This window comes from Phodopus roborovskii, unplaced genomic scaffold (assembly GCF_943737965.1).
Source record: "Phodopus roborovskii unplaced genomic scaffold, PHOROB, whole genome shotgun sequence".
Classification (NCBI taxonomy): domain Eukaryota; kingdom Metazoa; phylum Chordata; class Mammalia; order Rodentia; family Cricetidae; genus Phodopus; species Phodopus roborovskii.
This window is the reverse complement of record NW_026126482.1, coordinates 12,438,584-12,459,525: the sequence shown is the minus strand read 5'-3', so window position 1 is coordinate 12,459,525 and position 20,942 is coordinate 12,438,584. Positions and strand designations below refer to the sequence as shown.

Genomic DNA, 20,942 nt, shown 5'->3' with positions numbered 1-20,942 from the left:
ACAGTTAAATTATCTTTACAGTGGCAATTGGTTGGGTGCTAGATATCAGAAGGTAGTTGGAAATGTGTTCAAAAGTCTAGCCTATGTATTAACATTCTGGAGAAATCCAGGCATGTGTAGGGATTGTGGAATTACTTTCATTTAGCGAGATCCCTGTTTGAAACTGTGCTGTTATGTTCACTAGGAGGTCATTTACTTCCTCCTTGTGGGCGGGCTCTGTGGCCCGTGTGCTGACTTGGTGCTAGCCATCATTGTCGCTGGTGTGGCAGGGTTGTGTTTAGTTTAAAGAGCTGCTGCTGTGGTTTTCTGCTAGACCTTAACATTCTGCAGAGGTCTGTCCTCACACTCCAGTGACTACCAGAGGCTGTTCCAGGAACAAATTTCTGGGGCTCTTGTTGTTGTCTGATTGTTGTGTTTGTTTAAATACGTGTGTATGTGTGTGTCACTCCTTGAGTGTGGTTTTGAGCATGTAAGTGCAGTGCCGAGGCCAGAAGAGGGTGTCTGAGTTTCTGGAACTAGAATCACAGGCTGCTGGGAGCCATGAGGTGTGAGTGCAGGGAACCGAATGCTGGTCCTCTGAGCTGCTCATCCCTCTCTCTCCATCCCACGTTTAAGGGGGGTCGATTACTTACTGATGGGTGAGCTTTCTCCTCTGGGGAAAAGTGAAGTCTGGCCGTTGTTAAAGACCCCTTAGGGTTCCCTTGTCCTCATTGTCTGCTTCCGGTTCCCTTTTCTTTGCCTGAGCTGTCTCCTGGGCACCAGGAGGAACAGAAAGGGTTGTCTGGATGGGTATTGATATCAGGATTGGACTCTGGTCCTCTCTTTTTCAGTTTGTGTTTCTTGATGTTCTTGAAGTACAGGAGCAGGTCAAGATGACAGGAGAACATCTCCCTGATAGAGGAAGCAAGTCAGAATGGAACAAGAATGTCCCACCTTCACAGTGACAAGGCTGTGAATGGTACCTGAGTGAGAGGCTTCTTACTCACCTTACGGAGTGGAAGCATTTTCTGGTTCTGTAGTCTAAGTGCTGTTTGTGTCTTTGGTCATCACATGGTCTGTTCCATATGCTCTTGTAGGAAGCATGGCATCTCTGGTTGTCCTGGGGGTGGGGGACCCTGAAAGTGCAGTGGTTTCTCATTGCAAATTTTTGTTTTAAGAAAAATGTTTTTTGGCAATTAATTTGAGTGATTTTTTTTTCTCATGGGCGATACGTTTGTATCTATCACTTTATATGATTATCAAGATGGTATAATATAGGGCTGGGCAGTAAGTAAAAGCACTTACCACCAAGTCCAATAACCTTGCAGGACCCACAAGGTGGAGAGAACAAACTCCCACAGGTTGTCTGACCAACACATACCCCAAAAGTAAAAAACAAACAAATTAATTAAAAGTTCAGTCTAGTGAATAAATATACGTTTTTTTTTTTTTTTTTTTTTTTTCTGTGCTTAGATTCCTTTTAATGAATTATTCTGGTTTGTTTGTTTTCCAGGTTTTACACCCTGCTAGTGCTGTCCACAGCCCTCTTTGGACAACCACCTTTCAAGAACGTGATTGTGAATGGACTCATCTTGGCAAGGCAGGTGCAGCCCTCTCTGTAGTGACGCGTTTCAGCTCCAGTACCCTTTATTCTAACCTTGAGATTTGTCTTCAAAGCAGCCATGTTCTGATTGGACCTCACGGTATCTCCATCTCCTCTTTGCATAGAGGAGTTTAGCACCACCAACTAGGAGCTCTAGTGCCCCTTTGCTTCTAGTCTCAAACTTGTTTTTTGTTGTTTTTTTACTTTTTTGAGGTGGGGTCTCACTATGCAGCCCTGGCTGGCTTGGAACTTAACCTTGTAGGCAAGGCTAGTTTTGAACTCACAGAGATCTGCCTGTCTTCTGATTCGTACATACGTCTTACTCTTTCCTTTTTTTTTCTCTCCGTGAGGCAGAGTTGCCTCAGGTTTGACATCCTCCTGCCTTAGCCTCTCAAGTGCTGAGATTACGGGTGTGTGCTGCCGCTCTTCCTGTGTGCGATCTTCTGCAAATGCAGAGGAAAAATCCATGTGAGGCAAAAAGGAAATCCAGGTCTGCAAGACTCAGCCAGTGTTGGTTCAGACTTTAGAGTCTGACACTGGGCAGTTCATTTTGAAGTACAGTAGAACTTCAGAACAAAAGTTTCCTGGTGATAATTATCTTAGTCCCATGTACACAATAAAACTTAAAGCGTGGCTGCATCAAAACTCTTGCAAAGGACAGGCAACCTCACCATGAAGATGGGTTCTATACTTAAGGACCTACAGGAAGATCTGGTGTGGTCTCAGTTATACAGAAAGCCTAGTGGTTACCAACCTATAAGGGACACGTGACATCACCCTGTAAATGGGTTCTATTGATTAAAAAGAAAGCTAAAGTCTAGGAAGAAGAGTCTGGCATAAACATAATAGTCTTGGGGATTCAGGCGTGTCCTGGGCCTACGGATAGCACAACTCACCAGGATTTTAAGTACATCTACTCGCAGCCTTGTGGGTGGCAAACAGGCATGCACACGTGTTCCCTTGCAGAGACAAATCTGTGCGCTTGACATTCCTGGTTTCTCTAGCGCTTACCTGAGCACAAAGCACTCTTGCCCTCTGCACTCCTACTCACTGATGCGCTTGTTCTGTCTTCTCTGCCTACTTCCACGTGTCTTAGTGGAAGGACTAAGTGGGCCAGGCCTCCTGGAGACAGAACAAGACATGACAGTTGTGTTAGTAGTAGCAGGGTTCCTAGTGATGTCCCTGGCAATGGAGTTAAACTTAGCTCGAGTAGTGTTTTGTAAGGTACTTTAGTGTTCATGTCTCACTTGTCTGTGCTTCGCTCCTGACATGTGGGTTTTTATTGTCCTCTTTGTCAAACATAAGGACACTGGGTTTCAGAGACCCCGTGAGTTGCAGGATCAGAGCCATAGCGCCACAACCAGGCTCCTTCCAGAGTCTTCGACTCCTACAGAGAATTATTTCCTAATTGTATCAGTAGTTTTAGATCAGTCAGTAAAAATAAACAATAATTCTCCGTGTATCTTTGGGACCTGTCTGCTGTGGCTGTGTCCCTTCCTAGCCACGCAAGAGCATACTCTTGGTTTTGGCAAAGCTGTCACCAATTAGTTGGTATTGGATTCTGATCTGCACAGGTAACATTCTTTATTGTTAAGCTCTGGGATGCCAAATTAATGAGCATGTGTCTTAAGGTTTCTCTTGCTGTGGTAAAAAACCATGACCAAAACAGCTTTAGGAAGAAAAGGTTTGTTTCATCTTATAACTCTCCGGGAGGGAGTCAGGGCACACTGAAGGGAGTCAGGGCAGGAACTGATGTGGAGGCCATGAAGGAATATCTACTGGCTTATTCCCTGTGTTTCCCTTAGCCTGTTTTCTTATACCACCCAGGACCACCAGCTCAGGGGCGGGCCCTCGAACATCAGTCATCAATCAGGAAAATGCCATGTGGGCTTGCTTATAGGCCAGTCCAATGGAAGCACTTTCAATTTTGGTTTCCTCTTAGATAACTCCAGCTTGTGTCAAATTAACAGAAACCCAGCCACAATTGTGTAGTTTTCTAAACTATTGCTAAGATATTTGTAGAAATCCTAAACAGACATGTTAAGTAGAAGAGACTATCCACACAAACACCCTGCTCCATATTGCTGTATGAAAAGGCCTGTATGTGCCTGCCATGCATAACACATTACCCCTCAGAGAAATGTGACATAGACTCTGGAATCAGGCCCTTTGGTGACAAAGGAACAGAGAAAGTACCTTGCTGAAGATATACTGCAGATGAGTGGTAAATTCCCATTTTGAACATAGGCATCAGGCCCTGTAAATTCTTTTTTTTTTTTTCCAATTATTTCCTGTTGGTGCTGAGATTCCCACATGCTTCGCCTCTGAGGCCTCCCCCCCCCCATTCCTTCCTTTTAGTGGTTTTCTTGGCTGATGAGATGACTCAGCAGGCAAAGCACTTCTGACCTCGGGTCGTTCCCAGACCATTGTTGAAGTGGATGGAGAAAGCCATCTTACTACAGGTGTCCTCTGACCTCCACACGTACACCATGGCACGTGCATGCCTGCCCATACACATCCTAAGTATACTACTTTCTCACCAGGACAGCTATGACATTAAATGGTTTCACCACCATAGGACCTTGTTGCTGCACTTACTCGTCCATCCCTTTTCCCAATTTCTCTGGGATAAATAAATGCTAAAACATCTTTCTGCTCCAATCTATCTTGAAATTTCCCTAAAGACTTACTGTGGTATTAAAAAAAAGACATTCCGTGGCTCCAGGGGTAAAGGCACTTCCTGTGCAAACTTGACTGACTTGGATCCCTGGAATCCACATAAACATGGAAGGAGAGAGCTGACTCCAAAGTGGTCTGACCTCTTCATGAATACCTTGGCCCATGCCTCACACGGATACATACACAGTAACAAAAAAACAAATTTAATATAAAAGAGCAAAACCCTGGCAGTGGCATGAGGCCAGTCTGGTCTACAGAGCTCCTGGTCAGCCAGGGCTACACAGAGAAATCCTGTCTCAAAGAACCAAACAGGAAAAAAAAAAAAAAAAACCTAAAAATAGAAACAAAAATTCCATGCTATTGTGACTTAGACTGGCTTATATCTCAGTTACCATGAGCATTTGTATCCTTGCGTATGGCCTACATCTATATAGAAAGACCAGCTATATTTACTTATGTAATTGGTATCTTTCTGTTTTAACAAGTGATGGCCAAAAAATGAGCAAACGGAAAAAGAACTACCCAGATCCAGTTTCCATCATCAACAAGTATGGCGCCGATGCCCTCAGGTAGGAAGCAGCTCTGCTCATGTGTATCTCCTGTCCTTAGCCACCATGCTCAGATTGCTCGGTAATTATGCTCTGAGCATGGGGTCTCTGTATGGTGAGTTATATTTTTATAGTTCTTGACTTTCAAACCTAGAAGTCATAGGACTAGAAACTGTCCTGGATATCCTGAGCTGTCCATGACCCAGGAGGTGCAGACTGTCTACCTCAGCTCCTGTCTAGGTTCCCTATCTTGATGGTATTAGAATTATCTCATTTGGAGGATTCGGCAGGGGGGGCGGGTGGGGTGTCTTGCAGTTATAGAACTATACAAGATGTATTCACACCAGAACAAATAAATTAGCACCTAGGAGGTTTTAGAGTAATTTTAGCTACTGCTTGAAACAGTCATGTCCCTGAAATCTGTAGTATTTAGGTTGCAAAGGCCTAGCAAACTTGTTCAATATCCCCATGCCATCGGTGACACCCACTCCCAAGCTCATGGTGTGCACCGCCGGACGGTTCCCTGAGCCTGAAAACCTTCCTCTCATTCATTTATCAGGCTTGTATTTGACCCATTGTCTGTTTGTGCTGGGCCATTCTCCACAGTGAGGGTTGTCCTCTGGAGTGTAGCAGCGCCCCTCGTGAGCCTGTGTGCACCAGTGACGGCCTCCTCAGTCCTTAGTGAAAGTAGAAAGACTTCTGTGATTGGGGAGAGGAACTACAATGTTTGCCTTCTCGGTGTTACAGTAGTAATACTTGGTTTACCGTCTGGGTAAATCTATTTCTTTGTGAATGCTCTGCATCTTCCAGGTTGTACCTGATCAATTCCCCTGTAGTGAGAGCAGAAAACCTCCGCTTTAAGGAGGAAGGAGTGCGGGATGTCCTCAAAGATGTGCTGCTCCCGTGGTACAATGCCTACCGATTCTTCATCCAGAACGTCTTCAGGCTTCACAAGGTATGTACCACACTGGGCTGTGTATGCCAAGCTATGAGGTGGCATCTGGTACCTTGAGGCCACTTTCTTCTGTCGTCTGCTGTTGGATAACCCAGAGCCACGAGGAAGCCTTGTGTGATGATACAAGAGGTGTCTGGTCCTCTGCAGGACACGGCCTTCTCTGTATAAAGGGGTGTGTCTTATTTTGGTCAACCAGTTCTTTGTCACAGAGATTTGGTGTTAAGCGGGGTTTCCCTCCCTTCCTGAGTGGTGGGGTGTGGAATTAGAGACAGTATAAGTGTCAGATACTGACAGAGTTACCTGATGAAGTCCAGGGCCAGACCCTGTTTCTTGAGAGTGTGGTCAGGGAATACTTGTAAGGGAAAGCCTTGGACCGAGACTTGGAGTAACAGCAACTCAGAATAGTAGTCAGGCTGGGTGGTGGTGGCTTGCGCCTTTAACCCTAGCATTCAGGATACAGAGTCTCTGAATTTGAAGCCAGCCTTACTTAAAATCACAATTCATTGAGGATTTGAGGATTTGTTGGTGCTCAGCCTGATTATTTCAGAATGTCAGATTTCAGCTTGCTAGCAGGGTCCAGGGTTATTTTGTATTTTCCGTACTTCCTTTCATTTAACTGATAGTAAACATTTGGTAGGCCTAGAGAGATGGCCCAGTAGGTAAGAGTACTTGTTTTTCCAGAGGACCTGAATTTGCTTCCCAGCACCCATATTATACCCATATTATGTGGCTCACATACACCTCCAACTCCAGAGGGTCCAATGCTCTCTTCTGATGTCTATGGACACAGGCCACGGGCACATAGATCACACACACACTTAAATGAAAAAATTAAAGTTATTTTTCTCTGGTATTAGTTCCCCCTTTGTGCATGTGAACGTCTCACTGGGTGTCTGTCTGTAGGAAGATGGAGTGGAGTTCCTGTACAATGAGCACACGGTCAGAGAGAGCCCTAACATCACCGACCGGTGGATTCTGTCCTTCATGCAGTCCCTCATTGGGTTCTTTGAGACGGAAATGACAGGTGAGCCTTCTCATGCTGTCTTCCCAGGGGCGAGGACTGTTACTCTCCTATAATCGTTCTTTTGGTATTTCGGCTGTTTCCCCTTATTAACATGGAGCAGGTTTTGAGAGGTAACACAGATAATTTTTTTTCAATAACTCTGAATTATAGTTTTAATGAGACCCATTTGTTGTAGAAAGGAGTTTATTCCAGGGCCCTGGGGGATTTAGTCTGAAGAGTGCAGACTTTTTGTGTAGAGGATCATCCAAGAGCCCTACCATCTTTCCAGGATAGCTGCTGTGACTTCCCATGAAGTGGAGTCAGGAGATTGTACACCTAGGACGGAACTGGGTCTGCATAGGAACTAGATAGATGATGAGTCTCTCTACGATGAGGGTTATGCACAGGAAGCTAGCCACCCTCAGAGGACAAATCCTAGCCAAGAGGTCACATGTCCCCATCAACAAGACCATGAAGGAACATGTCTACAGGGTGGTGGTGGCATCCTGGGGGGGGGGGGGTTGCCAGTTACTGTCAGCTCCCTCAGGAAGAGTTGCTTCTGTCTCCATGCTGTGTGCGCACATGAGATGTGAGGTTCACTTCTCTCTAGAAGATGAAACCTGAACCCAGCAATCTCAAGCTTCCCAGAAAGTGAACTCTAGACATAGTACAGGAGGGCCTTTCCTCTTTAACAGAAAGGGCCCCAACTGCTGAAACCACCTGTCTATAAGTGTTTGACCACCTAATGACTGTGGCCCTGAATTCTGGTTTCTTGGCGGTTGGTTGGTTGGGTTTTTTGTTTGTTTGTTTGTTTGTTTGTTTGTTTGTTTGTTTTTTGAGACAGGGCTTCTCTGTGGCTTTGGAGCCTGTCCTGGAACCAGTTCTTGTAAACAAGGCTGGTCTCAAACTCACAGAGATCCGCCTGCCTCTGCCTCTGCCTCTGCCTCTGCCTCTGCCTCTGCCTCCACCGCCCGGCTCTGAATTCTGGGTTCTGTGAACCACAGTAAGAGCAGCTCTGCCCTTTGCATCTGCTCCTAGTGGTGCAACTGTGTTGTGACACCGTCAAGAGTTTGGCCGCTTCATTCTTCTCACTGGGGGCTTTGTCAGATGTTACCCCTGGCCAGGCACTGCCAGTGCGTGCTGTGCCCCTGAGCACCCGAGGCAAGCTTTCTGCTACTTTGTAGTTAGGGTAGGGAGGCAACACAGTGGGGTAGAGCTGTGTTCTCTGTGCTGTCCAACCATTCTGTGCACACCATGCTACACAGTCAAAAGAATAAGGGTGCAGTTTTTTCCCACCTATGTAGGTTTGCTTGTAGCTCACTGTCATTTTTGTGTGCCCCTAAATACCTTGGCTGCTGTATCATATGTTCTTGATACATGAGCCATCTGATGGGTTGATTCTCACTGTTCCCTTAGGGGGTGGAGCACCTTGCCTTGAAGAAGTTGCTAATTCTCCCCCCCCCCCCACCCCAAGGCCTGGTTTGGGTTGTCTGACTGATGTGTTGCTTTTAGCTTACAGACTATATACTGTGGTGCCTCGCCTGGTTAAGTTTGTAGATATTCTGACCAATTGGTATGTCCGAATGAACAGGAGAAGATTAAAGGTAAGAACCTGTGGTAGTAACAAAATATCTGAAGTTTTACAGTCATAAGAAATAAGAAATGCCGGGGGTGGGTGACAGACACCTTTTATCCCAGCACTTGGGAGGCAGAGGCAGACAGATCACTGTGAGTTCAAGGCTAGACTGGTCTACAGAGTGAGTTTCAGGACAGATATGGCTGTTGCACAGAGAAACCCTGTCTCAAAGGGGAAAAAAAGGAAAGAATATGAGGAAAGTTCAAAGGAAAACAGCTATTCTGAAGATGTCTTCTGTTTATGGTACATTAACTGTAATGATTGCCATTGGCAGGGTGGGACTTAGGAGTCCTGAAAGTAACCCTGAATGTTTTTGTAATACACAGAGGACAAGTCATGAGGGATGAAGTGTCACAGCTGGGACAGGACTAAACTAGACGTCTTAGAATTGTGCAAATACTGTCAAGTATGGCTATAATCCTTAAAAGAAACTTTTCCCAGGGAGATGTGAACAAATACCTCTTTGCCCTAGCTAGTGTACCAATAACAGCCAAAGGCTTGCCTCCGTCCAAATCTAGTTTTATAAACCAGTGAGTTTATTGGAGCTCCTTATATGACAATGGGTGAGGGGTTATGGAGCATGGATGATTCAGGCATCAGTGACAAAAGCCTACCCCGTCCTGGTGACAACTCGGGAAGGCAGCATTCTAATAGCTTCCTACCCTTGGAGGCAGTGTGGCTGGGCCAGCTCTCCCCGCAGCAATTGTTTCTGCTTACAAAACCTTGAAGAGGGGGCTGCTGGCGATGAGCAGCTTATTTCCGTGCTTCTTAGCCTTGTCCCTGGAGGAAATGCTTCAATTTAGAGGGAAGTGTTACACAACACGGGCACCACTCTGATTCTGTCTCTGTCCAAAGACACGGTGATCAAAAATTATTCTTAGCTGTGGGGGTTTTAGGGTGAGCATAGCATGGACACTGGTCTCCAGACATACTGGCTTGTGCAGAATTTATAGTGAGGCAAGACAGTGGAAACTTCCTCCCTGCAGGCAGTTTTTTCTTACCATAAATCAGTATAGTTACTTTAAAAGCAAACAGTATATATCTTTTTTTAAAGCAAAAAGTTACCTAATTCCTCCTGTCGGATTACGTCTTACTCCCCCCCCCCCCCCTTCAAGTCTGTAGTCAGTCTTTGGCTCGCAGTTACAGAGCCATTTCCCCATTTGCCTGGTCTCCAGTAGGGATGGTGGGAGGGGTCAGTAGACAGCTGTCCCATGCTGGCCTCTGTCATTGCCCTGCATGGCTCCTGGGGCTGATGGACGTGGCCATTTCGCCTTACATCCGTTTTGATGATGCCCTTGCTACCAGCAGCTGATTGATCGTGTCTCTTTTATTCTTTAGGGTGAGAGTGGGACGGAAGACTGTGTTATGGCTCTGGAGACATTGTTCAGTGTCCTGCTTTCTCTGTGCAGACTGATGGTAAGCTGCTCGACCCCTTTCCAAAACTGAGCCGCATACAGCGGCCCCCTGCGGCAGCACCCCATCTGGTCTCCATAGAAGCATCAGCAGAGCCTCCCTTTTCAGTTCTTGTGTCTAACCCTTATTCTAAGCACCAGCTGAGAAATACTAGCTGCTTAGTCACTGACAGTTCAGCACTTAGACAGGATCTACTCTTAGGGAGGTTAAGACATCAATCTTGTTAATGTGACTGCAGTAATTGTGAGTAACGAAGGAGACTCTTAAACTCATACTTAAATGATCAAGCATATCATAACAGGGCTGACAGAAAAGTGTAGTTGTTTGACATAGATCCCTATTGGTAACTGGATTAAGTGGCATGTAAGTGGGAAGGCTGCTGCTTCAATTTGCCATGCCCTGTTCTGATGCTCCAGTGTAGTGTTACAAACCTTCTGTTGAGTCTGTAATGTTCATGGGAGATTTTGCCCTTTTACAAGAATCTTGGTGCCGTCCACATCGAGCTTCCTACACCTGCATCCACTGATACAAGTGTGGGTTTTTCTGCTTTACAGATACGGTTTCTGGGTTTTAAGATATTTAATATTTGTATATTTAGACATAACTGGCACTTGTTCAAGGGCTCCTGGTTTGTTTTGGTTTTGGATATCCAGAGATATTTTCAGCCCTGTGATGTCGCCCTACGACTATGCTTCACACCTATGAAGTCATTTCTTTGAAAGGGGACGTCTAATAACCAGCCTCTGTCTGTGTGTTGCTGTCTCACTCTCTACAGGGACTAGTTTTCATTCCTCAGACTAAGGGAGATCAACGATGAAGGGTGTTTTGAATGACGTTCTCTCCTCCATCCCCACACAGGCTCCTTACACACCATTTCTTACTGAATTGATGTACCAGAATCTAAAGACACTCATCGATCCTGTGTCTGTCCAGGACAAGGACACGCTCAGCATCCACTACCTCATGCTGCCACATGTTCGGTAGGAATCAGATTCAGAAACATTACCCAGGCCATGGGACAGGGAACATGTAGGGTCCTGAGCTCCCCAGGAAGGAGTGGGAGAGGACACATTTCCCTGCTCTGTCTACCTCCTGAACCCTTCCATACCACCTAGGCTGATGCCACCACTCTCCTGCTGCCGGGGCCCACCTGGGTAGGTGGCGGGAGGGCTGCAGCAGCCTCCTTTAGAGTTATGGTTGGGGGAGATGTAAACACCTTTGGGGGGGCTTTGTGTGCCCCTCAGGGTGGGAGTGGGTCATGTCCTTCCTTGGGTACCACTGGAGACCTGGTCTGATCCTTTCTCACTTAAGTGTAACTTTCAGATTCCCACCTTTTAAAAGTAACAGTCTTTCATATTTATCTGTCAGAGAAGAATTGATTGACAAGAAAACGGAGAACGCAGTGTCTAGAATGCAGTCCGTGATTGAACTGGGCCGAGTGATACGAGACCGGAAAACTATTCCAATAAAGGTTTGAGATTTTATTTAGGGATCAGATTGACACAGACCTATGTCTTAGGAAATTTTAGTGTAGACCTTCCAGCAGTGGCTTAATTCTTTTTCCTTTTCCACAATAGACTATGAATGGCTCAGCACTAGTTTAGCTAAACATTCAGGTAAACTTTGGCTAGCGGAGCATTCAGCATTTTGCCATCTGAAGGAATTAGCCCTTAGTTCGTTTTCCCCTTCCTTCCCTTCTAGTATCCTTTGAAGGAAATTGTGGTTATCCACCAAGACCCAGAAGCTCTCGAGGATATCAAGTCCTTGGAGAAATATATCATTGAGGTAAGGTCAGTGATGGGCCCAGCCAGATTTTTTTTTGTTTGTTTGTTTGTTGTTCAGGACTGTTATTTTAGGAGGTATTTCTCAGTGAAGTTTTTATTCTTTTGTAAATTGCTACATGCATGAAATTTTTACATGGTCACTGGATTTCTTTACTCTCATACACTTCCTCAGAGTAAATTTTTATAATTAGCAAAAAAAGCTTTGCTTCTTCAAATGATGAAATGGTAGCCATTTGCTGTTTGTGATTGCACTGGGTGTGGTGTGTGTCCGATAAAGGGATGGCCAGTGTGTGGTGAGATGTCCACCCCACCCACGCCTGTTGTACTGACCACGCCCATTGGGGCGTGGGGACAGGTGTGGGTGTTACTGGTGGGGTCTAGGTCTAGGTCCTGACCAGGGCATACCCTCCCTGTCTCCAGGGTCTCACTTGCTCTCTGAAGACTCTTCCTGGGATTTTACACAATTATACATGTGTACACATTATTCATGTAGTTTTTAGCTCACCATTTTATTATAGCCTTTCGGGTGGTGGGGACTATGACAGAGTCTTACTTTGTAACATACTTTGTAACATTGGCTGGTCTTGGACTCAAAATTCTCCTGTCTCAGCCTCCCATGTGCTGGGGTTACAGGCACATGTCACCACCCCCAGTTCTGTAATACATCTTTATCATGTCTGCATAGGATTTATTTTCTGTGTGCTTCATAATTTATTTAAATATTGTATTTGAGAAATGCTGGGTTCTCATTACAAACAAAGATAAGTCTGTCAGCACATTGCACTGTGTAGGTACCGAGTATCTCCGAGTATTTCTTATGTTTGTGTATGTCGGGTGGAGTTCGGTTCCTGAAGAATAGAACACTGTTGGTAGCTGGGTAAGGCATTAAATTCACCAGATGCTTATTTCCCAGTATTTTAAAGGATTAGGAGTCTGAAATGGATAAAGGTGTTGGGCTCACTTAGAATTTGTCCAAACCAGGAAGAGAACGACTCCTGGTTTCTTTCTGCATCTTCTGCAGACAAGCTACAGTTTATTAGGAATAACACAGAGCCATTGAGACACATAGTCCATTTAAGCTGTCATAACTATATGAATGTCTCCTGTCTATTTAGTTCCTAGTGGGTTCGTTCCCTTCACACAGCACCCAACTGCAGGGGAAAGCAATCTTTTTGGCCATTGTGTCAGTAGTCTGAGGGTTGGGGGGTGGAAGTAGGTACAAGTGTCTTTAGAATCCCTTATGGTGTCACTGAACTTCTCAAAACCTGCATTCTATGATGCTTTTAAAGCAACTATGTTTTAAGTTTTAAAATGCATTAACTGTTTCAAAACAAATATCTTTTTAGTTTTTCACCGGTAACATTTTAAGTACATCATTAAAAATTTTTTTTTAATTTTTGTATTTGATCTTTAATTACTTGAGAATTTTAGACATTAGAATCTAAAAGGTGACATTTTATCTCCTGATTTAATACCTCGTAGACCTGCATCTCTCCATCACCTTTTATGTATGGGTATGACTTTTGAGACATTGTCTTACTATATGCCGTAGGCTTACTTTGAATTTACTCTGTAGCCCAGGGGAGAGTGATCCTCCTGCCTCCACATCCCATGTGCTGAGCTACTAATCATTACACCTGGCTTCCTTCACCCTTTAATCCACCTAGATATAATAGCCAAACTCAATGTCCCTGTCGGGTGCCTTAATTTGTACTCTTTTTCCATGTCTCCTACTGTATCATCAGGGTTCCCTGTTTCATGGGAATCTGTCACTAGCATAGTGGTATCATGAAGTCCTGTGGTTTCACACCTCCTGGTTAGATGATAGTGAATTCCTAGTGCAAGTTTACCCCTGGGAGACGGAGCTTGTATTGCAAGTCCTCTCTCTTTCTTTCCTTCCCTGCTATATTTGTGTGTGTGTGTGTGTGTGTGTGTGTGTGTGTGTGTGTGTGTGTGTCAGAGAGTGTAGTGATCAGGTGTCTTTGCCGGAGATCTAACTGCCTCTGTGCTGTGTGCATGCACCAGTGTTGCTGGATTTTCTTTTATCCTAGCCACATTGGGTGTGTGTGTGTGTGTGTGTGTGTGTGTGTGTGTGTGTGTGTGTGTGTCAGAGAGTGTAGTGACCAGGTGTGTGTGTGTGTGTGTGTGTGTGTGTGTGTGTGTGTGTCAGAGAGTGTAGTGACCAGGTGTCTTTGCCGGAGATCTAACTGCCTCTGTGCTGTGTGCATGCACCAGTGCTGCTGGATTTTCTTTTATCCTAGCCCACATTGGAATGCCAAAATGTTGTTAATGTTGTTGGTTGTTTTTCGCTCTTTTGGCTTTTTTTTTTTTTTTTCCTCTTTGAGGAGCTGCTACCCAGCTGCCAAACAAACACACACAGAGTCTTATTCTTTCTTATAAAAGCCCAATCTTAGCTTGGGTCACTTCTAGCCAGCTTACCTTACTTAAATCTAGCCAGCTTACCTTACTTAAATTATCCCATCTGCCCTTTGCCTCTGGGCTTTTATTTTCTCTGACTTCTGCTGTATAGCTTACTCTTACTCTGGCTTTCTGGCCCCTGATGTCATCCTCCTTTTCTTGCTCCTTATTCTCTTTTGCTCCTTCTTCTCTCCTCTTTACTCTCTCTGCCTGCCAGCCCCGCCTAGCCTTTCTCCTGCCTTGCTATTGGCCGTTCAGCTCTTTATTAGACCATGAGGTGTTTTAGACAGGCAAAGAAATACAGGTTCACAGAGTTAAACAAATGTAACATAAAAAAATGTAACACATCTTTGCATCATTAAACAAATGTTCCACATCGTAAACCAAAGTAGCACACCTTAAAGTAATATTTTACCATGCACTGGCATCAGCCTTGACATCCTCTCTTAGTGATGCTCAGCTCACCTGATTGGTCTTGCTAAGAAGAAGCATTGCTTTTCTATCCCATGCAGATAGTATTCTAAATGTATTGTAGGATCACATCTTAGAATCATAAAATATTTCCTTCTTCCTAAAAAGAAAGCCAGTCTCCCTTATTCACCAGTTTTACCCTTACCAACTGATCGTTTACTGGCAAACACAATTATATTTTCTGTGTGTGGATTCACCTCCTTTTGGCGTTTCATATAAGTAGAAATGTACAGTTCATACTCTGCTATGTCTGTCTTGTATAGCTTAGCATAATGTTTTCATAGTTCATGTTGTAACACAGGATAATACTTAGTTCCTTTATGTTACTAACTACTCCACTGTGTGCATAAACCACACTTGATTTACCCAGTCACACCTCCTTTGTTTACTTCATGGTGCTGGGGATCCAAGCCAGGACCTTGTGCATGCCAAGCAAACATTCTGCACTGAGCTACACCCCAGCCCTATCCATTCAGCAATTGACTGACACTGGGTTATATCTGATTTTGTCTCTTGTGAACAATATTGTTAGGAATATTCATTCACCTACATGTCTTATTTGTTAGAGATTTTTTTGTGTCTCACACTCTTGTTTTCCCTTTGGTACTCATGGAAGGAATTAAATGTTCGAAAAGTTACACTGTCTACTGATAAAAACAAGTATGGTATTCGACTAAGAGCTGAACCGGATCACATGGTCCTTGGCAAGCGTCTGAAGGGAGCCTTTAAAGCTGTGATGATGGCCATAAAACAGCTGAGCAGCGAGGAGCTGGAGCAATTCCAGAAAAGCGGTGGGTGTCTGCCTCACTCAAAGGGACTGCTTTCTATTTAGGCTCCTGTTGGGTGTTCCCATCTTTTTCTTCAACTCTTCATCCCATTCATAAGAATGACGGTTGTAACTTTCCTAGACAGGTACCTGGTATCCCAGCTTCCTACTGTTGCCTCTGGGTGCTGGCATCCTGTTCAAGTCTGCCCTCTTTCCCTCTAGTTACATTTACTCCACGGTCAGCCTTAGTGGAGTGGCTACGGTGGCTCTCCTAAAGGTGCTACCTCACACTCAGCAGCTCTCCACACTTCCTCTGCTTGCACTGGACAGACACAGGGCCCAGCACTCACACTGGCCCTCATTTCACTTGCACCAACGCTTGCTAGTGCTAACCCACAAAACACCAGGGTCATCAGAGGAGAGCACACTATGCTAATAACAGGCAATCAAAGAGGAGGGTTGACCGAGCCCGTTTGTCCCATAGGGAGTATTGTTGTGGAAGGCCATGAATTGCACGAAGAAGATATTCGCCTCATGTACACCTTTGACCAGGCCACAGGAGGGACTACACAGTTTGAAGCGCACTCTGATGCTCAGGTACTTTTCTGTTCCCTCAAAGAGTGTTCTGTATTCATTCATCTATTCATGTTTTTGAGACAAAGTTGTATAGCCCTCTCTGGCCTTGGACTCATTGTGTAGTTGAGAATGCCCTGGAGCTTCTGCTTCTGCCTCTGCAGTACTGGGATTGCAGGCTTAAGGCTTTATGCCCAGCCTCCTAGAACATTCTTCACCAACATATGTGAATGTAATAGCGTATTTTACACATGCTTCACCCACGCATCACCTCATTCCTTTTAGATCTGTTAGGCTTCTGTGGGGGTCCTTATCTTGTTTATCAGATGTTTAAGTGAGCATTTTGTGAAGAATTGTCCTAATTGTTAGGTTGCACAAAAACTAACCCTATAAAACAAGTTTGTCATAGACACAAGAAAGTAATTCAGGTCCTAGTAGTCTGCCTAATAACTTCCTGGGTGAAGGTAACTTCAGAGAAGCTCAAGTCCCAAACGTGTGCTGGGCATGGAGATTGCTGGGGAATGCTGTGGAAGAGAATGTACAGAAGGTGGGCTGATTGAGTCCTTTGCTCCACACTAGAGTGTGGAGTTTGCTGCTTCAGGAGCATTGTGACCAGGGATCATAGGTATTAGAAGACAAAAAAACCATCCCTTCATGTGGTAACTTGTGAAATTGGTCAGGGCATCTTCTATGAACAGCACCCTGAGAAGGAGAAACTGCATCCTTCTAAGAGCTGGAATGATTAGCTAGTTTAACCTACTTTGTTTGCTAAATGACTAAATGATGTTGGATTATACGCTAAACAGAATTTGATGAGGCTTTTTGTTGTTGTCATTTGAGATTTATTTTCTGTATATGAGCATTTCGCCTACATGTATGTATTCTGTGTGCGCACACACACCTGATGCCCACAGAGGTCAAAAAGAGGATGTTGGGATCCCCTGGAACTTGAGTTATAGAAGGTTGTGACCCTCCGTGTGGGTGCTGGGAACTGAACCTGCGTCCTGATCAAGTGCTGAGCCAACTCTCCAGCCCCAGAATTTAGTTACACTAAGCTTTTTAAAAGACTTTTTCTTTTTAAATATTTATTTCTTATTATTGAATGCATGGGTGTGTGGGTGCAGGTGACAGCATGGTTATGTGGGGTCAGAGGACAACTTACAGGAATCGGTTCTCTCCTTCCAAGGTGTTGGTTCCAGAGATCAAACTTAGGACACCAGGGCTAGCTCTGTTCACTAAGTTTGAAGGAAATTATCATATTTCATTGTCCTGTACACTGTGCCTTCTATATATTGGCTTTCTTCCTTCTATATATAGGCTTTAGTTCTCTTAGACGTCACACCTGACCAGTCAATGGTGGATGAAGGCATGGCTCGGGAAGTCATCAATCGCATCCAGAAACTTCGAAAGAAGGTCAGTTTACCTCTTTAGGAAAAAGCTGTAGTTTTGGGTTTGTGCTGGTTTTATTTTGGATGTTATGGGGAACAGATGAGGCAGGGAGTGTAAACTGTAGATACCAGTGGGTGCCAATGATACATTAATCCATAGCGCCTTCTGATTGTACTCTGCAGCAAGGTCAGGCCACCTTCCCTCTCTCCCTCCCCACTCCCTGGCTGGGCACTGAGGGCTTTTTTAGCCCACCCATCCTTCTTAAGTTTCCTTGGGTTTCTAAAGAATTATCTCCCAGAAAGGTCACTCTCTGCTGCTACACAAGGTAACCAGAGATGGCACTCAGTGTCCAAGGAAGACAGATACTAGTGTGGGAGGGCTGCAAGCTGAGGAGAGATTGCTGGGTCTCTGCAGATCAAGGTGAGGAAGGTACACACAGCCCTTTACCTGGGGGTAAAGGCATCACTGAGCCTGTGTTAGGTCTGAGAGACAGGAAGCTCTTACTCCTGGAGACAGTGCTAAGGAGGCCTCCCATGGGCTCTGCTCTCTAAACCAAGCCTCATGACCCGTGGTTTAGAGTCTGAGGAGGGCACTCCAGCGTTTTTGCATGGTGTTCTGGTTTCACAGTGGATCTTTTATTTCAACACTCATGAAGGGCTGATTGCACTAGGAAAAGACACAAGAAAAGTGGGAAAAGGGACACAGAACAGCAGGTGCCAGCCTGGGTGGGGATGGCCTTTCGTGACAGTGCAGCATACACTTACTTGTCCTTTAGTTTGGTGAAACCAAATATGCTTCTCTTTTCGGTTTTTTAATATGCCATTTTAGTGCAATCTGGTTCCAACGGATGAAATAACAGTTTACTATAAAGCAAAGTCTGAAGGGAGATACTTGAATAATGTCATTGAAAGCCACACCGACTTCATATTTGCCACTATCAAAGCTCCCTTAAAAGCATACCCAGTTCCTACATCAGATAACATCCTCATTCAGGAACAAACACAGGTGAGTTCTGGGTTGTGTGGAAGTACTCTAGTGTTTCCCATTGGGTTTCAGTTTACATTTTCATAGTTAATTCAATAAATTCTAGCCTGCTGTCTTACTTTTTCTGTTGCTGTGGTAAAATATCCTAACAGAAACAACTTCCGGTTCAAATCGAGTCCATTGTGGTGGGGAAGGGCTGTTGACAGGAGTATGAGGCAGCTGATTGCATTGTACTGTCAGGCAGCAGAGCGCGCGGAGGCTGTTGGGCTCAGGTAGCTAAGCTCTCGGCTTTTGTAGTACAGAAACTATGTGCTGGCAGTGGTGAGTCCTCGCAAATGAACTCAATCGGGACAGTCCCTCCGCTTGCCCAGAAGGAGATCCCAAGGTCCTGTCAGGAATGACCACAAGCCATCATGCCTGCAGTAGAGATGGGCGTGGACTACAGGGCTGAAGTATGATTGCTCCAGAAGTACTGGGTAGGCTCCAGGAGGAAGGAAAGGAAGACAGCAGAAGCAGCCTCGTGGCAGTTCTCTTAGGGGAGGCAGCCAGGAAGAACTCATTCTGTCTAAACTAGAACAGTGGATGCTGTGGATTCTGATAGTTTTCAATAAAGATGAGTGATGAGTTGGATTGAAAACAATTTAACTTGTTAATAATGGGTTGTAAATTTTAAAACATTTCCTATTACAGGTAATACTTGTTAAAAAAACATTTTATTAATGATATCATTTCCCCCTTCCCTTTCCTCCTTCCAAGACCTCCTATATCCCCTCTTTCAAATTCATGGCCTCTTTACACATAGTACTTTCAGATGTTACTGTGATTGTTCAGCACTAGGACATGAAAAGAATATTGGTTCATAATTTAGAAATAGGTCATGTCATTATTTGATCTCTTTTTATCCCTTATTCCTAAAAATGGGATCGATAAGGAGGGGCTAAAAGTGTCATGTCTTTTCGGGTGACACAGATTATTCCATTCTGTGTTACACATTGCTTACTTACTGGACTTTTAAAAATGAGCATACATTGTTATGTAGCTAGAAAACAGTATCTGAGAGAACAGGTTGAGGTTGAGTTGTTACTGTGGCTCTTGCCTGTGAGGAGCTTTTCTCTTACTGAGCAGTGGCCGGCCCTGTGTTCCTGGCTGTGGGGCCCAGCACAGCCATGCTGGTGCTAATCATGTGCTCTCTGCTCAGTTAAAGGGGTCGGAACTGGAACTCACACTCACCAAGGGATCCTGTGTGCCTGGTCCTGCTTGTGCTTATGTGAACCTTAACATCTGTGTGAATGGCACTGAGCAAGGTAAGAGCAAATGAGGCCTGTGGCGTGTATGACTTACTTACGTAGCCCAAACCTTTGGAGACGTGCCTCAACAAAGTTCTGCTCTTTCTGAAGAAAAGAGCAAGGTAGAATTATTAGACAGTAATTGTCCTGCTCCACCCAAACACGGCGGGGAAGGAAGTCCAGCAACTTTTACTCCACCAGCACCTACTGCAAAGGCCAGGTTCAGGGTACTCAAGTCCCACGGGTGTCACAGAGTAGCACACACCCAGTTCCATTGTAACTTTACAGTGGCATGCCCCCCTGCCCAGTATTGTCCAGGAGGATGGGACAAAGCAGGCGATCCCCTCATGACTAAATGGCAGTAATGAGGTCAGATGGAAGCCATTTTGAACAATAACACAGCATTTTGTTCCTGGTCAGGGAGGTGTTGATGGAAGCCTAGCAGAGAATAAGGGCTCCTTCCCTTAGTACCCTTGGCCAGAAGTCCTGCCCTTGCCGTCACGTAGGCTGATAGACACTCTGCCCTAGGCATTCCCACCTGGAGGTAATGCAGTAGTGCTAGCTACCCCTTGCCTCTCAGTATGATATCAAAGTCAGCTAAAATAGATAATGGTGATACCTCTAACAGCTCTGTCGGGGTTAGGGAGGTGGTTCAGTTGGTAGGAGTTCTTGTTCTGTAAGCCCAAGGATCTGAGTTGTAATCCCAGCACACATGTAAAAACAAGATGAGGAAGGGCATAGCTGCACAAGCGTGTAATCTCAGCACCGGGGTCGCAAAGACAGGTAGATGACAGGAGCTTACTGTCCAGACAGCCAAGCCAGAAAAATCAGGTTTCAAAATCAGTGAGAGATCCTGTCCAGAGGAAATAAAGCAGAAAGGCCACAGAGGACACCTCCCATCCTGTTTAACTCCTGCATGCGTGCTCTCCTACTCACATGCATGTACCATACACATACAGATATACACAGACCATATACCAGGGGTATCTGAGTGGAAATAGGTAGTGAATAGCCACAAACACTGGAGTGTCTTGAGAACAAAGCAATAAAAATGACATATTTCTCAAGGTTCTGGAGAAGGGAAAATGTGAGGTAAAAGCTCCAGTAGTTATGGTGTATGGTTAGGGCCTTTTTCCTGGTGCATAGATTGCTTCTAGCTGTGTCTTCACAAGGCTGGTGAGTTTTTTATAGTCTTTCATAACAGCATTGATCTGTTCATAAAGGCTCCAACCTTGTGCCTTAATGATGGCTCAGAAGCCCCACTTCCTAATATCATTTTTGGGACTAAAATTTCTACACAGGAATTGGGGAGGCGTGGAGGTGATGTATTGATATTCAGATCTTGGCACTTAGCTTCTCAGATTTGTAAATTTGGGTGTTGGGGCAATTATGTGTCTTTTCCTGGGGAGACAAGAAGAAACATCCATTTACCCCAGTGTTTACACATGAGTGTAA

General features: G+C 44.9%; 1 protein-coding gene and 1 non-coding gene across 2 annotated transcripts in view; both read left to right on the top strand.

The window, feature by feature from the left end:
- The window catches only part of Iars1 (isoleucyl-tRNA synthetase 1), a 46,415-nt gene that overhangs the window by 20,428 nt on the left and 5,045 nt on the right, over positions 1 to 20,942 (top strand). Inside the window, exons 17-30 of the mRNA XM_051194316.1 lie at positions 1,493 to 1,579; positions 4,747 to 4,830; positions 5,620 to 5,764; positions 6,668 to 6,788; positions 8,280 to 8,371; positions 9,742 to 9,819; positions 10,675 to 10,796; positions 11,185 to 11,287; positions 11,518 to 11,601; positions 15,106 to 15,280; positions 15,740 to 15,852; positions 17,146 to 17,241; positions 18,046 to 18,222; positions 19,400 to 19,505. Coding sequence (XP_051050273.1) covers positions 1,493 to 1,579; positions 4,747 to 4,830; positions 5,620 to 5,764; positions 6,668 to 6,788; positions 8,280 to 8,371; positions 9,742 to 9,819; positions 10,675 to 10,796; positions 11,185 to 11,287; positions 11,518 to 11,601; positions 15,106 to 15,280; positions 15,740 to 15,852; positions 17,146 to 17,241; positions 18,046 to 18,222; positions 19,400 to 19,505 — 1,583 coding nt within the window. The remainder of the gene's footprint in view (positions 1 to 1,492; positions 1,580 to 4,746; positions 4,831 to 5,619; positions 5,765 to 6,667; positions 6,789 to 8,279; positions 8,372 to 9,741; positions 9,820 to 10,674; positions 10,797 to 11,184; positions 11,288 to 11,517; positions 11,602 to 15,105; positions 15,281 to 15,739; positions 15,853 to 17,145; positions 17,242 to 18,045; positions 18,223 to 19,399; positions 19,506 to 20,942) is intronic.
- Positions 3,036 to 3,165, top strand: LOC127229448 (small nucleolar RNA SNORA24). The gene has a single exon (XR_007835138.1). It is a non-coding gene; the product is annotated as a small nucleolar RNA SNORA24 (small nucleolar RNA).